This window comes from Parasteatoda tepidariorum, chromosome 9, assembly GCF_043381705.1.
Source record: "Parasteatoda tepidariorum isolate YZ-2023 chromosome 9, CAS_Ptep_4.0, whole genome shotgun sequence".
In the NCBI taxonomy this organism is placed as follows: domain Eukaryota; kingdom Metazoa; phylum Arthropoda; class Arachnida; order Araneae; family Theridiidae; genus Parasteatoda; species Parasteatoda tepidariorum.
The window spans coordinates 86,498,600-86,514,947 of record NC_092212.1 but is presented as its reverse complement, the minus strand read 5'-3'; the positions used below and the strand labels follow the sequence as shown (position 1 = coordinate 86,514,947).

Below are 16,348 nucleotides of genomic sequence, written 5' to 3'. Positions count from 1 at the left end.
AGCACTTGCATTATAAATGCCAAATAGTAAGTGTTTCGATAAAGATAAGTTTAAGTTAAAAATTTGAATTTGTATTGAAACTGCTAAAAAATAAAAATTGCTAAAAATATAAATATTATGTATGAATTTTGCATTGACATACATAAGCGATGGTCGTTTTTCTCTCATGTGTATTTCTTCTGTAAGCCAATTAGTCAATAGTAGTATCGATAGAATTATTAAAATAAAAAACGGTTGCCTAAAATACTAATAAACCCAAACTATTAAAAAAAAGGAATATAATATTTATCTCGATCGTTAATGTAAATCTCAAATAGAAGTATAGAATAAATAGGTATAATAAAATATTTATTAATAGATGTATAGAATATTTATCTCCTTAATGTCAATTACAGCTTCAGCATTGTACTCCATTAGCAAATTGCTATTTTGTAACCATTTATAAAACTCTTTTACACAAAAGCTATCGCAAAATAATAACTTATAATTTTTCACTGCTTAAATATAAATAATGGAAAAAGAAAAACGTTGAATATCAAAGGATATGTTTTATGCATACTTTTAATTAACCAGTAATTTTATTTAAACCAGTTTTAGCAACAACAAAAAAAAACAATTTCTTTCATAATTCACAAAAAGCACAAATTTGAAAAGTTGTATTCATAAATTTGCTAATGGATTTATGTTGTTTAAAAATAAATAGATATGCTTTAGAAGTAACTCCCTACAAAAAATAATGCAATTAAACATAACTTAAAAATTGTTTTTGCATTAATTTATCTTTGGATTAACGAGTATGATTTTTTGAAGTGAACACAAATGATAAATAATACAAAATTAAAATAATATTTTCTTCCGATCATTTTTCTCATAAGATTCGTGGGACTATAATTTCAGAATTGAAACTAAAATACCTCCTTCTTAAAATGGGGGAATTAGACACCAAAATTTCTCAGATGAAAATTAAGAATTTTTTAAAATCTGAAATAGTCTGTATTAAATAGCATATTTGAGACACGTTGTTCGAATTCAAATACTGTTTCTTAGTACGTGAAAAATCCAACAAAATGTAAAGAAGTTCTTAATGTCCAAAAATAAATGACAATTCATAACACTGAGTCATGTTGACCCAGAATATAGCCCTCTCCTAACAATGAGATGAACCGGGTTCGAATCCATGCAGTTTCTGGTCAATTCAAATTTCGCACCCGGCTCGCACCGACCATAGTGCTGACGTAAAATATTCTCAGTGGTAGACGGATCATGGGTTAGAATCCCCTTGCCGTTTGGCTAACCGTGGGAGTTTTTCATGGTTTTCCTCTCCCTGTAATACAAATGTGGGTTAGTTCCATCAAAAAGTCCTCAAGAAAGCAAAATTTCTCCTATTACTTGATCCAGGATTTTTCTTGTCTTCTGGATTGGGTTTAGAATTACAGGAATACGGAGTAGTCGGGAACTGAGAATTCGGTCGGCTGTTAAACGACGGTTATAAAATAAAAAAATCTTAGTAGGGTTAAATTTTATCCCAATAATACAATAATAACAATATACAATTAATTCTTAACAATACAAATTCTTAACAATACTTAACAATACAAATTCTTCTGTTCAATGACAGTTATAAATAAATAAAATTCATTGTACTGTTCAATAATGTGAAAAAAATAGGAATTTAGTTGAATGTAGGGTTTAATGCCACAAGGTTTAAAAAAGGACATGCTGTTCCAAAAAACGTTTTTTTTTTTTTTTTTTTTTTTAATTTNTTTTTTTTTTTTTTTTTTTTTTTTTTTAAGGATGAAGCACATTTTTTTCCAAAATACATTATATTGTTAAAACTATACATGACACACAAAACATTCAGAAGTCAATAAAATCAGACAAAGGTGTAAATCGATTGAAATTGCATGCGATAAAATAGGGAATTATATAGCTGTTACAGTAAATAACAACAATCATAATCGCTATGCTTCAATTGTTTATTTTTGTCTTTCATTAGTCTTAAAATAAAAATGTTCTAAATATTACAAATAAACACTTTTAGTTTTATACAACTATATCAGAAATAGCATGAAACAGGCCTGCAAATCATAGGAAAGAAAATGTTTTTAAAAACTGAAATTAACGTAATAACTGAAATACATTGAAAGAAAGACATTTAGTAAAAATATAAAAATTAACAAATTTAATCGAATAAATGTTTTTTTGTTGTCATTTTCTAAGGAATCATAAAATTTCCGAATTTTAATACATTTTCTTCCAAACAGCATGGTAGTAAAATCATACTTAACTCCTAATTTAACCAAAAATCATTTTCAAAGCGCTTTGGTAAAAATTAACATGCTTTAATGTTCCCATAGAGCCAGAAACTTCTCATATGATTTTACTCCCAGAATGATTTTACTCATATGAACTCCCAGAAACTTTTAACCATCCTTTTTTTTGCCACAATGTGATGTAAGCTTTAGGGAGATGCAACATTTTTGTTTAAAAAAGTAGTGACTTATTAGAAAATAGTCTTTATTTAAAAAATAAATAGTCATAAATTTTTAACATTTTTTTTTTATAAAAGTCCTTATTTTGACGTAATTGAGAGCATATTTGAAAAAAGTTCAAAATTGTAACAGTAACATAAGCCACGATGGCTCAAAGGATAGAGCACTTGCTTCCCAAGGGGATGACCCAGGCTTGAATTTTAACAGTGACTGGTTGATGCGAATTCTGCTCCTGATTCGCACTGACCACAGTGCTGACGTAAAGTAATGGTTGACGGATTATGAGCTGACTTTGCCTTTGGGCTAACCATGAGAGATTTTCGTAGTTTTCCGCTCTATGTTACGCAAAAACTGGTTAGTTCCATTTAAAAAAGTTCCCCACGAAGTTGATTAGTTCCTTTTAAAAAAGTCTCCCATGTTTTATTTTATAACCGTCGTTGAACTGCAGACCGAATTTTCAGTTTACGACAACGGAGATGAACATTAATAGTCTGTTATAATGTAAACGGCATGCATTAATAAAAGGATAAAGTTGTAATCATTATAAGATTTACACAAATTTGTCTATTATTAAATTATTATTTTATAATAATTATTAAATTAATTTTATTAAATTAATTATATAATAATTTTCTGTTCACTTTAATTCTGTTAAGTCTAGTTTGAATTCATGTTAATATCCGCTCTATGCTGTAGGTATGTTTGCTTAACAAACTAATTTTAGTTTCAGAAATATTGTGTAAAAAAATCATAAATTAATAATTCTTGCTTCATAGTATGTCGTTAAAATGTATCATACGTGTATCATATCTTACTGTCATTATAAACTTTAGTGTTACTGAATAAAGCATCTACTTTATTCAAAGTTGTGTCAAAGAACATCTTTGATGCACTGAAACACACTACATTGTACTAGAGCCACCATTTTTGATGGATGCTGACGTGCACTAACCTGTCCATTTGATCCATTTTATTTTAGGCGGTGGTTCTCCCGATGCATGACAACGGACGATTACGGAACTCCCCAAAGTTTCAACCATGTCTGAGGGTCGCTCCGTCCACTCCGGACTGGCTGAAATGTTTCAGAAACGAATATGCGTTATTAAAAATAGCTGAAGTTCTTCTAATACCTGAAATTACTGAAAATAACGTGATTTAAATTGGAAAATAACACATTTTTAATTTTTAATATTTCTATATACATATATAGCCTTCTCATGTATACAAAGTAAATGAGTCCCTAAAAATTTGTCTTTCTGATAAATTTCTTGGTTAGAGAGTTAATTTAAATCAATTTGCCAGATTTCTATATTTCAACAGGTGCTACTTTGTTGTCATAAAAATTTTGGCGACTACAGTCAGGATTCAATAATTTCGTTCAATAAATATGCTCATGACAAGGAATTAATACATTATGATATTGAGGTTTTCTGCATGAGAATATCGGTTACATTTTCATTTATCATTTAGGTAGTATAAAATGGCTCTGTTTTATCACCAACCACCACAGTCCCTAATAGTGCTTCTATCGAAGTGATTGACACCTTTACAATTTTGTTTTTCAGGATGTTTTCAACTTCAATATTTTTATATTTTCATGTACTTTTAACACAAATTTTTTTGAAACATATTAAAAATGAAATGTAACCGATTTATTTAAGAAGCTTATAAAATACATAAACAAGTATTTGGCATTTTAATCAATTTCAAAAGAGTTCCCTGAAAATGTTTATTACGAAATCAGAAACACACATCTTTTAATTACAAGCTTTTTGATTCATGTCTGAAATAATTTATTGTCTGATAGAAAGAATCGAAAGCAGTTCAGAAAGCAAAATAGATTTATTAGGACACTTCACGCCAAAAAATATTTTAAAATTTAAGTGATGATAAAGAAAAAAATATAATTGTACCACGGCTTTCAGAATTCATGTACAGTGAGGAAAAAATAAGGAAAAAAACGGACCACCTGAATATTTTTTGATCTAATGATCGAATCTTCATGGATTAAGGGGTTGACCTGAAAAATGCTAATTAATAAGTGCAGAAGATATTTTAAGTTACGAAACCTGATACAAAAACGTACTTTGACTGTATAAAAATAACCTTTTTTGTTGTTGACGGATTCGGATTTCTGACCCTGAAATATCGAGGGGGGGGGGTCAACCGCATTTGAGGAATACGGTCCCAATACTTTGGTCAGGAGAATGACCCAAAGTTTGCACCCTTTAATGTTAATTTTACTATCTGCGTAATTCGTTAGATCCGAAAACTTTTAAATCGAATTGAAATTTTTTTGCTATTATAAAATTCGTTTATTCAAAGATAATTCCATGCAAAAAAAAGGTTCAGTAAATACTTATTATTTAATAAAATAATAGTTTAATAAAATAATAGCTAAATGAAATAATAATATATTTAATAAAATAATTAAAGGTTTGTTATTTTTCGCATTATTTAAAAGAACATAATTTTTTACAGCAAATTACATAATTTGAGCAAAATTGGTCAAATAGTTCCCAAAAAATTGAATCTCAAGTAAGTCAGATAATTAAATTTCGTTTTTTCAGTAACTATTCAACCGATTTTACTCAAATTTCGTACTCGCTATACAAAATTCAACATTTTTTCGACCATTCTTAAATAAAGCAAAAAATAAATATTTTGCAAAATTTATTTTTTGAATGGAATTATCTTTGGATAAAAGAATTTTATTATTGTGTGTAAATGTTTTTTTGACTTGCTTAAAAAGTTCTCGGGATATGGCGAAATACGCAAAACGAAAAATCAACAATAAAATTTTTGGAGCGCTTTCCTGATCAACCTATTGGGACCCCATTTCCCAGATTGCGGCTACCCTCTATATTTTGGGGGTCAGAAATCCTAATCAGTTGAAAAAAAAGCTCTGCTTAGTCAGAGAAGGTACGTTTTTGTCCCTTATTTTATAACTTAGAATATCGTCTGCACTAATTAATTAGCATTTCTCAAGTCAACCCCTCGATCCATTACGATCGAGTCATAGAACGTGATCCGATCATTAAATCAAAAGTTATTCAGGGTGGTTCATTTTTTCCCAGCAATAATGTACAATAATGTTCATTCAACGTATTGTACAATTGTACAATAATGTTCATTCAACGTTTATAATGTTTGGAAAACAAAAACTCATTTAGCAAATATATAGTTAAAGATACTGATAACATTAAAATAGAGACATTTCAATGTCAGCATAAAGAAATAATAAGGTTTTAAATGTTTAGATTTTAGAAATAATTAGACACGTTACATCAAGTGAGAAAATAAAACTCCAACAATTGTTTTACGCATTTTAAAGTTTTGCACTGGTGCGTTGATAAATTCTTGCAGTATTTTGGTTCATAAACTGTATGTTTGATTTAAACTCAGAAAAAAAAAATTCATGAATTTTGATCCACAGATTTTGCTGGTCATTTAACGAAGGATGCATTAATTGTCACCATAACCAAGACACTATTATACACCAGTGTCGAAAACACTGCAAAAACTAAAAGAATGCAGTTGTACAGTACTATATATATATAGTCAAACCCCGCTATAGTGAACCTTCAAGGGGCCGAAATTTCAGTTCACTGTAACCGGGTGTTCGCTATATCCGATACTGCAAACAATTTTAGCTAATTTTTCCGAACTTCTCCCTTTTATTACACATTTAAATAAATGAATAATAAAAAGAAATGCAAAAATGATTAAAAAACAATATGTAGTAACACTTTTATTTTTTATATTACTCTTCGTCTTGCGAACAAAAAATTTAGCGATGGCCTTTAACTATGGAAAACTGTGATAGAGGAAGCAAACACGAAAAAAAAATTGGAATATGTATTTGGAATATGGTTTAAAAATTGGAATATGCATTTCATAATTACCAAAAAATGAAGAAAATATTCAGTCGAAGACAGAAAAAAATTTCATAATGCGCAAATTTCCCTATCTTTTGGTTCACTATATCCACAAAGAATAATATTATATGTGTATAGCAAGACACGGGAGCAAACATTTCGATCACTATAACCCATGTTCACTGTATTTAATGATTCATTGAATACGCTTCAAAAATATTTAAAAATCTCAATGGTGTATGCTAGCTTTACATTTAATAAAGTTTTGTTTTCAGTTGTTGTGAAAACATGTGAAAGATTGAGAAAGAAAATAAGCGTACCTTTGACAGAGAGGGGTGCCGTGAAGGAATCACCACCCCCCGCAGAGTTCATTGCAGAACAGGTATAATTTCCACTGTTCTCAACTCTCACAGCTTCAATCACAAGAACGGATACTTTATTTAGCGTGTCGATGCGTATGTTTTCTTCATTTATTTCTTTCCCATCTTTCAACCATTTGAAGGTGAGGAGCTCTTGTTTGTTGGTCACTAAGCATGTGACAGACACAACATCTCCTCGAACTATATTTTCCTGAAAGGAAAATCCTCGAATGCGGGGAATTTCTGAAAATAAAACAGAGAGTACAATAGAAGGAGAGAATTTTCTGTGTTCGATACCAACCATTCATAAATTACATGATTTAGCGATAAAAATCCAACAAATCAAAAATCCTGAACAACTCATATCAGGTTAACGCAAAGGGTGGAAATAAAAATGTTATTTCAGATGTTTTAAAAATGTTAATACTTAGTACTAGTATCATATTACATCTGAAAAAGTATCAATAAACATTTATTTCTTCTATCATGAAGTCTATGACATTTAATAATATTATTGTCGGGAGAAAAAATACGAACCAAACATCTCCCCTATATTAATGAATATATTAGCTATTCGTATACCTATTAAAAATATAAATAACAAAAATATTTTTTTTTTCTCAAAACATGTACGAAGAAAATTAATGATTAGAGAAAACATTGAGTGTTACTCAATGTTTTCTACTTACTTTTCTACTTACTTCTTTTCTACTTACTTCTCTACTCTACTTTCTGTTTACTTTGTTACTCAATATTAATAAATTTTAATTAAATTACATAGACAAAAGTCGTTATCGTCAGACAATGCAAGTTTATACAGTGAAATCATAGTTTAAATTTTGATGTCTGAAAAAATAATTTGTATAATTTATATCTGTTTCTGTAAGTCAAACTTATAGCAACTTGTTTCAAGCAAAATCCATTAATTCTAAAGGTAATTATCTAAACAACTTTTTCTGTTAAAAGTGAAAAGATCAGAGAGCAAATATTTTGCTTAAAATATCAACAGTTAAGAAAACAAGAAAAATTTACTAAATGTAGAAAAATTAAACAAAAAGTACTGGTGATTTCTTTTAAACAAACTGATTAAATTTATCTACTATTACAATAAAGAAATATCTCGGACGCAACTTACCTTTGGATACAGCAGCCTGAATCAGGAAGAGCAGCACGTAAATTATTTCTTTTGCAATAAACATTGGTGCTAGATTTAAATAAATGAATTATTTTCAATGATCAAAAATTAGAGTTTTCATTGTTTACGATTTCCTTTTCTTTGGGTTATCGAGTAGTGCAGCTTTGAACATGGCGTTATGTATCAAAATCACTCGATTTGCTTTTTAAGGAGTAGCAGATATACAGCGCCACACATTGGCAATAAAATAAACTAAACACGAATATTTTAATACAATATAAAGATAGTAATTTGTTTTTTATAGAAAAAAAGAAAGCTACTCAAAGAGAACCAAGTTATTTGAGTTAGTATATTCTGGATTAATAAGCGCCTGTTAAAAATACATCGTTTAAGTAATAAATAATTTGACAAACATTGGCTTTTAAATCGATGAGTAAAGAATTCCAATGAAATAAGTCTATTTACTTCATTTTTTATACTTCTGAAGATAACGGGAAATATGACTGAGACTTTATATACATAAATATTAACGTAAATTACTCAACGTTTCAGTCACAGAAAATCGAAAAATAGCATACTATCAACAAGAGCAGTTTCAAATACAAGTTTACAACTACGTCATCTATGATTGAAAATATTTTTTACTTTCTGATAAAAGAAAGTATCTAATTTTTTTTTATGAATTTATATACATCACTTTTTATGGATCATGAAAAGTTGATTGCATAAATACGAAGCCATTCAGAATACATAAGATTTGCACGAAACAATACATCACTAATACATATTCTATGGAACGAAAATATTACTTTCCCGAAAAAAAAGTAGTACATCACCTTTTATCAATTTAATACATATAATGGTTATGGAAATTTTATTACCTAAATTTGAGAAAAGAAATTCAAAAGTGTAAAAATATATTAACACAAACCCCCTGAAACTTTATAACATATATGGCAATGAAAAAATAACCATAAAAAGTGTTCATGTAATTTAGCATCTTTGAGACATGCATTTGAGTTTTCTAACTTTCAATGAAACTAATTTTTCACGACTAATACGACGTCATTCATTCATAAAACTAATCTATAATACCTTATATTCATAAATTACAAAAAATACAGTAATATTTTTGCACGAGCGAAAATGGCAATACAATATCAGAAACGAAAGAGCCTGAAATTGAAGTTAACTTTTGTGTGCACTTGACTGGGGATTAGGAAATAAAAGGTAGTGTGCGTAAAACGCGAAGTCGTCCTGCCATTAGTAATTATTAAAAATACTGAGAACACGTAAAATCATTAGTGTTACTTTTGTTTCCATAGATAAAACAAGAATGCGACATCTAAACTTAAATGAAGCGAATAATGCCGAAAGCGATGCCATTTCCTGCAACATTGTATTAATTTTCGTGCAAAACTCACATTTGCTTGATATATTCGTGTACCAGTTTGAGAGCACAAAAAAGCATAGATAAAAAATACAAATTTACTACTGCTTATTTTAGTTGAAGAGCCACTTTTAGAAATTTCCGCCATCTTGAATTTTAGGTAAATTATTTTATTCCTATGTTCCCAAACACACTTTTGTTGGGAGAGTATCACGTGACAGAGTAGTGTCGTTAAAACCCTTCTTTCCGGCATCTTGGATCTTAGGTAAATTATTTTATTCCCTTATGTTTCGAACACACTTTTGTTAGGAGAGTATCACACGACACAGTAGTGTCATTAAAAACCTTCTTTCCGCCATCTGGGATTTTAGGTAAATTATTTTATTCCGATGTTCCCAACACACTTTTGTTGAGAGAATATCACGTGGCAGAGTACTGTCGTTAAAATCCTTGTCAGAACTTCGACAGATTTCTTAAAAATTCAAATTATAAAATTCGTTATTCTGGATAAAGTAATTTATTATTTCGGATTATAATTTCAGATTATCTAAAATTTAGTATTATTTAAATTGACGGTAATCGATCTGAGTGCTAGACGAAATAAATGTTCAAAGAAAAAGAGGTAGAGAGACAAAGATAATTTTCAAAGTTCTAAAAAAGCAAAAACATATAGAACTTGACTTGAAAATGCCCCTTGCAGTACTGTACTGCTGTAAAATAACGCATGCCTCTCAAATCTGCTTGCGCAACCACCTTGAATTTCATATTACTGTGAATTTCCTATACTGTATTATTGTTTCATATTTAGTGTTAATGTTAAGATAAATGTTGAAATCTAATTTAATCATAATATGCGTGATTTCGATGATTTTCATACCACGAACACTGAGTGTGAAATTTGCCTTTAAATTTGGAAGAATTCCATTTTGTGCTGTACATTCATAAACTCCTCCAGCCTCGTGTGACACGGAGGGGATCCTCAAGGAAGTCGAATTTACGATCTCTTTCGAATGTTGAGATTTATCTGCAAAGAAAATAATTTTAGATTAAAATATACATGAGGACATAAAAGTTAAAAAATTTCTCAGTAGAAGTATTCTCGTTATTAAGTTTGATCTTTTTTGATAATTTTATTTATATTTGGTAGTAAAAATGTTTGTTTTTGCTGCTAATTATTAATTGTTAGCTTGTTTTCCATAGTTATTGATAGTTTTTACATTGTTATTTTCTTGTAATTCCTAGTTAACTTGTTTTTTTCGCTAATTATTAATTGTTAGTTATCCTTTGTTAATTTGATTTTATAACTATTAATTGCCTAACTTATTTTAATTGTAAGCTTCAATTTCCCTTTGTAAGTTAAAATAATTTTTGTATGATAATGCTTCTTTTCGTTAATTAATAAATTTAGTAGTCATTTAATTTCCTACTTATTTTAACATTGTCAGACTATCGCCGACAACGATGCTCAAGTCGTTAAAGCGTGGAAAAATTATGAAAAGTATATATATATATATAGTTTTCTTTAATTTAAACCAAACTCGTAATTAGAAAAAGGCATTATAAATTTCACTGGATCATTTCTAAAAGTTGGCTGCACAGTGGTTGAGAGTCAGTGTTTAATATGGATAAATGAAGGAAATAAACTACAAATATTATAACGCGACTAACAATTTAAGAACATCACAAACTACAGTACTAGAGTCCCTAAATTTAAAAGTATTGCTTTTCCGAAATAAAATAAATGTTTTATTACAATTACAAATTTGAAAAGTTCTATAACTAATTTAGATCTGCAATTTCTGATTATTCTATGTTCTTGTTGTAACTGGAAACATTTTCACCATACATTTCGACAGTTGAAGAGTATACTAAATCACATTTTAAATATCTTTAGATACAATCTCTTTTTCTATAAATGACTGAAAAAAATACGTGTTTTTAAATACAGGTTTTTGTTTGCTTTTAGAATATCACTTAGAGCTTTCTTCAACGAAATGAATGGTGGCACAATAAACTGGTCCCCACATGACAATAGAATCTCAGAATTATGAATCTGAATCTTACGATTAAAAATCTTAGAAATACAAATGGAAGAAGGAAAAATTTGATCAAACATCCAACAAAGAGGGAAGGCAAACCTCAAAAACCTCTATACTGAGAGGTCAGGTAGGAATTAATTTATGGAAAAAAGTATTTTATTAATAAAGTGGTTTTGATGAAACTAGCCCTCATTTGCGTTACATGGAGAGGAGAACCACGACAAACTTCCATGCTTTACCTGACGGCAAGGGGAATCTAACCCATGATCCGTCTACCACAAGGAATATTTCTTATCTGCAGAGTGGTCGGTGTGAGCCGGGTGCGAAATTTGAATCGACCAGCTATTGCTGAGTTTGAAGCCAGGTCACTTTATTTGGAGTCAAGCACTCTATTTTCTGAGCCAACATGGCTTTTTTTGTCCAATTTAAAAATTATTGAAATTGTTATGATCGATATCAATTAAATAAAAGGATTATTTCTTAAATGTTTCAGGCGATATTATAAATCCTGTATATTTTACGGTAAAAGCCCGAAGTTTGGGTACCCAAGTCAAAATCCTTATGTTTCCATCAAAGCATTTTGATGGTTTATGATGGTTTCAGTGCTATTCCTGATTTTCACCATGATCCAACATTTTCCGTTATGCGTTCATGGTATTTGATTTGCCAGCAAAATTCTATCATTCCATGATGAAAAATGCTACTTTCATACTATGATGGTTAAACGTCAGAGGAAGTTTGATTCTCACGCACCAAAAAAATTCATAATGAACCGCGATGGTCTAAACTTTCCATGATGGTTTAATGGAAATTTTTGTTGGCTCTCATGAATCAAAACAATTTGTTTTTTCTTTTACGTTGGTCTCGCATAAATCAGTTGACATTGGGGAGATGGTGGTTTATGATCGTTCTAACATTTAACTTCTAAGAAACTATGATGGAATTCAAGATGGTTCATAATGGTTCAACAATGTATTTCTATGATGGTTTAATAATAATTATTGATGGTTCAGCAGGAATGTATCATCAAAACAAATTGCTATTTGTACGTTGGACCAACAAAATCAATCCGGATTCCTACATTAGGATGATTACTTATGATGGTGATCATCAAATAATATAATGGTTCATGAGCGAATTATTCATGGTCATCATTAAGATTATGATGGTCCCTAAATGGATAATCATCAAAAATTTCGACTTGGGTAAAAACTAGAAATTACGAGACTTAGGGTTTTTACAGCAATATATTGTATGAAAAGAGTTTCTATTTACCTGTATATTTTCTCCATGTTATTGTGGGATGGGGTGATCCTGTTGCCAAACATCGTGCTTCAACTGACAATCCCACGATTGTAGATATATCATTCGGCTGTTCAATCCATTTCGGACTGGCTATCAAAAAAGAAAGCGAATAAAGCTCTTTAAAAATCTTTTCTTCCATCAAGACAGAAAGATAAAGAAGACAGTGACTTCGAAAAAAAATATCAATTAACTGCTACTGATTGAGTTTGGCTTTAATAAAGTAAGAGCACTAAATGGCCGGGATAGCCTGATTGGCAGGGCGATGGACTCACGCTCGTGAGAACGGGAGTTTGAATTAAGCAGGTCGAAGACTCCCCGTGTAGTAAATGGTGACTGGGGCATGCTAAATCTGTCGGTTCACAATGTCCTCCAAGTTCCCATAACAAATTATACCCCTAAGGGTACTAAATTGGAGATTGATCATTCTCTGGTTTAGGTCAAAATTACGATCTGTTGATGAATGAATGGATGTATGAATGAGTTCACCCTATAAACGGGAGTGACGTATGGGTGTGGAAGAAGTTGAATTCTCGGCCATGGATGACGCCACTGGAAAACAAGAACTACCGCATCCCCTCTTTCTTAATGGCCAATGGAAAACCAAAAGGAAACATTTTAACCTGTCGTATGACTAAAAAATAACAGACTTCACTTTGTTTAAAAATATATACTCCTAAATTCTCAGTACTTTTTCAGAAGTAAAGCTTTTTGGGTTCTTTTTTCATTTCATTTTATAACTAGCGTTGAAACGCCAACCCATTTTCAGGATTTCAACTGTAAATGTTCTAATTCTTTGCTTTGTCATTTTGAGCCTAATGCAGACAAAATCAACAATGGGACAAATTACCCTTCATGGATGAATTTAAATAATAACACCTATTTGCGATACACATAGAGGAAAACCACAAATACCTCACACGATTAGTCATTGCTAAGCCTTGCTCTCTGACTCATGATCCATCAACCACTGAGGATGTCTTACGCCAGCGTGTGGTTGGTGCGAGTCGAGAGCAGAACTGAATTTTTATTGACCAGCCATCGCTGGGATTCAAACCTGGGTCGAATCTCACTGATTTATCCCCTGAAGGCAACTCAGTCTTTTGGTTTGATGCCTTATGTTGATAATAATACTATACAAAACCAGAACAGTTATCTTCCTTTAATCGATATAAAAATATTAAACAAAACAATTAGCCAAAATATCATTAAAAATAATATAAGAAAATGGCAATGGTTTAAAAGTTATCTAAGGTTTCTACTAGGGGGGCTAAGCTCCCTGCTCGCTCACAAACCCCGATGATTTTTTCTCAACAGTTGTTGTTTCTTGGAGTAAAACAATTAAAAATGTATGTTCTATGAAGAGTACATGTCCCATCAATTCCCACGTCCAAATATTTTCCTTCATGATACTATTGAGATCTATTAGTGAACATAAAACATTTTTCGAAGTAATCATTTTATAAAAAATGACTTTTAAAGTTAAAACTATACTGTTATAACAAGTTTGGTGAGTTCACAGTTGTAATTTAATATTTTCGCTTGCCAAACTAATACTATTGAGATCTATTAGTGAACATAAAACATTTTTCGAAGTAATCATTTTATAAAAAATGACTTTTAAAGTTAAAAGTATACTGTTATAGCAAGTTTGGTGAGTTCACAGTTGTAATTTAATATTTTCGCTTTCCAAACTAATACTATTGAGATCTATTAGTGAACATAAAACATTTTNAAAAATGTATGTTCTATGAAGAGTACATGTCCCATCAATTCCCACGTCCAAATATTTTCCTTCATGATACTATTGAGATCGATTAGTGAACATAAAACATTTTTCGAAGTAATCATTTTATAAAAAATGACTTTTAAAGTTAAAAGTATACTGTTATAACAAGTTTGGTGAGTTGTAATTTAATATTTTCGCTTGCCAAACGAATGGATGCTTATTTTAAATACTATTTTTGCATTCTTCACTTTGTGCATGAAACTGAAGGCTAAGATTTAAGCCATTTAACGAATCTCTTTAACCGAAACTCATAATAGCATATTAACGTAATTTGCACCACAGACTAATTGTAACATGGTTAATAAGATCAGACACCGATTTAAATTACTTAATCTTAAAATGTAACGTATAATTATTATACTTCTAATAATAAAAACAATCCTCTTAAGCTATTAATTTAGAGAACAAATCAAATTAAAAGCGTAATAATAACAGTACAGGTAAATATCTTTAAATTAGGGATTAAAAAATATTTATAGGAAAACTACACTTTAATAACTTATCTCAATTTTCTGCTGATGACAAACAAACCAATATGAAAATAGGGAAAACTGCATCCTACCATGTGATTTTCCGGCCAATAAATTTGCACCGGCAACAATGAAAAACTGGAACAAAATCACTAGATTTTTATATATAGTTAGAAATAAAGAGTTTAAAACGAAAAGAATTTTTTCTTTTTTATTGCTCAAGTCTAAGATATGTATTACCCTTTTGCGCTACATTTAATAAAAAAGATTTTTTTTTTTTGATTCTGCGCCTAAAATTATTAATTGTTTTAAAACTATTTTTCTGGGTGTAAATTATCGTTAAAGAAATTCGTTTAATGATCTAGAACTTAACAATCAGTTCATGCACAATGTGATGTAAGCATAAAATGTATTTAATAAATGAACCTGTTCGGAAAGCGAAAATATTAAATTACGGTTGTGAAATCGCCAAATTTGTCAGAACAACAAAAAATGGGTACTAAGCAAAATTATTTATGTTAATGAATTAGAATCATAAGGGAAATCGAATCATACGAGATCTTTCAAACTATTTACCAATCAAATTTGACTGAAAATAAACATTTAATTTCAGAATAAAAGATGGAACGTGGGAAGGGTGTTACAATTGTAAGCAGTATTCTTTATAGTACCTTATTTTTGAAAAGAATAATTTCAACTTTCGTTGGAAAAACTGTATAAAACAGTTAGTGTTTGTATAAAACTTTTACTTCTAAAGAACATCATGAAAGTTATGTAGCAGTACTGTAAAATAACGTAAAAAAGGGGGAATTACCTTTCACATTGAGAAAAGCTGTGTAGTTGTCAGTACCATCGGAGTTCGTAGCTGAGCACGTGTAATTGCCGCTGTCTTCAAGTTTAACAGGATCCAATATCAAATTAGAAATTTCATTTCCAGTTTCATACCTGACGTTTTGTTTTCTTTCACTGATGGTGTTGTCGTTCTTTAACCAGTTGAATGTAATTGGTTTTGTCTTTGTCACTGCGAAACAAGTGACGGTCACTGAATCACCCTCCACTACATTATCTTGAAAGAGAAATTTCCGTATACTAGGGACACCTGAAAATAAATCTCGATATATGACTATTCGGAAAAATTGAATCATTTATGAAATCTCTTTACAAAAACCGAAACCCCTGAACAATAGCCGGTTTAAATCTTCCTTCTTTTAAGTAATCGTATAATTGTAAATACACTGTAAAAAAAAACTCGGTAAATCTTTTACCAGTATTTGGTGCAAAACTTCTCATTATCCAAAATAAAAGATCGTTTTATTGCAGTTGCACCATAAATTGTGAAGTATGATCGAGAAATACAACTGACTGCACCAAAATTTGGTAAAAGACACAACGGTGACTGTAAACTGAACGATATTTGTTTACGACGTCATGTTTTCTTTACAACTCGGTCTCGGTGTATCGGGGTGACTAATGCATGTTGTTTTAAGTTTCTAC

General features: G+C 30.2%; 1 protein-coding gene across 3 annotated transcripts in view; it reads right to left on the bottom strand.

Moving 5' to 3' along the window:
- The window catches only part of LOC107445852 (cell adhesion molecule Dscam1), a 113,851-nt gene that overhangs the window by 86,092 nt on the left and 11,411 nt on the right, over positions 1–16,348 (bottom strand). The window contains exons 2-4 of one of the 3 annotated variants that reach the window (XM_071185559.1): positions 15,669–15,953; positions 12,569–12,688; positions 10,132–10,278 (exon numbers count right to left, since the gene is read on the bottom strand). The exons of 1 other annotated variant lie outside the window; for it this stretch is intronic. In XM_071185559.1, the coding sequence (XP_071041660.1) occupies positions 10,132–10,278; positions 12,569–12,688; positions 15,669–15,953 (552 nt within the window). Of the gene's footprint in view, positions 1–3,444; positions 3,565–6,690; positions 6,973–7,864; positions 8,067–10,131; positions 10,279–12,568; positions 12,689–15,668; positions 15,954–16,348 lie in introns of those variants that run through there. One more of the 3 variants, XM_071185563.1, reaches the window with a different exon arrangement.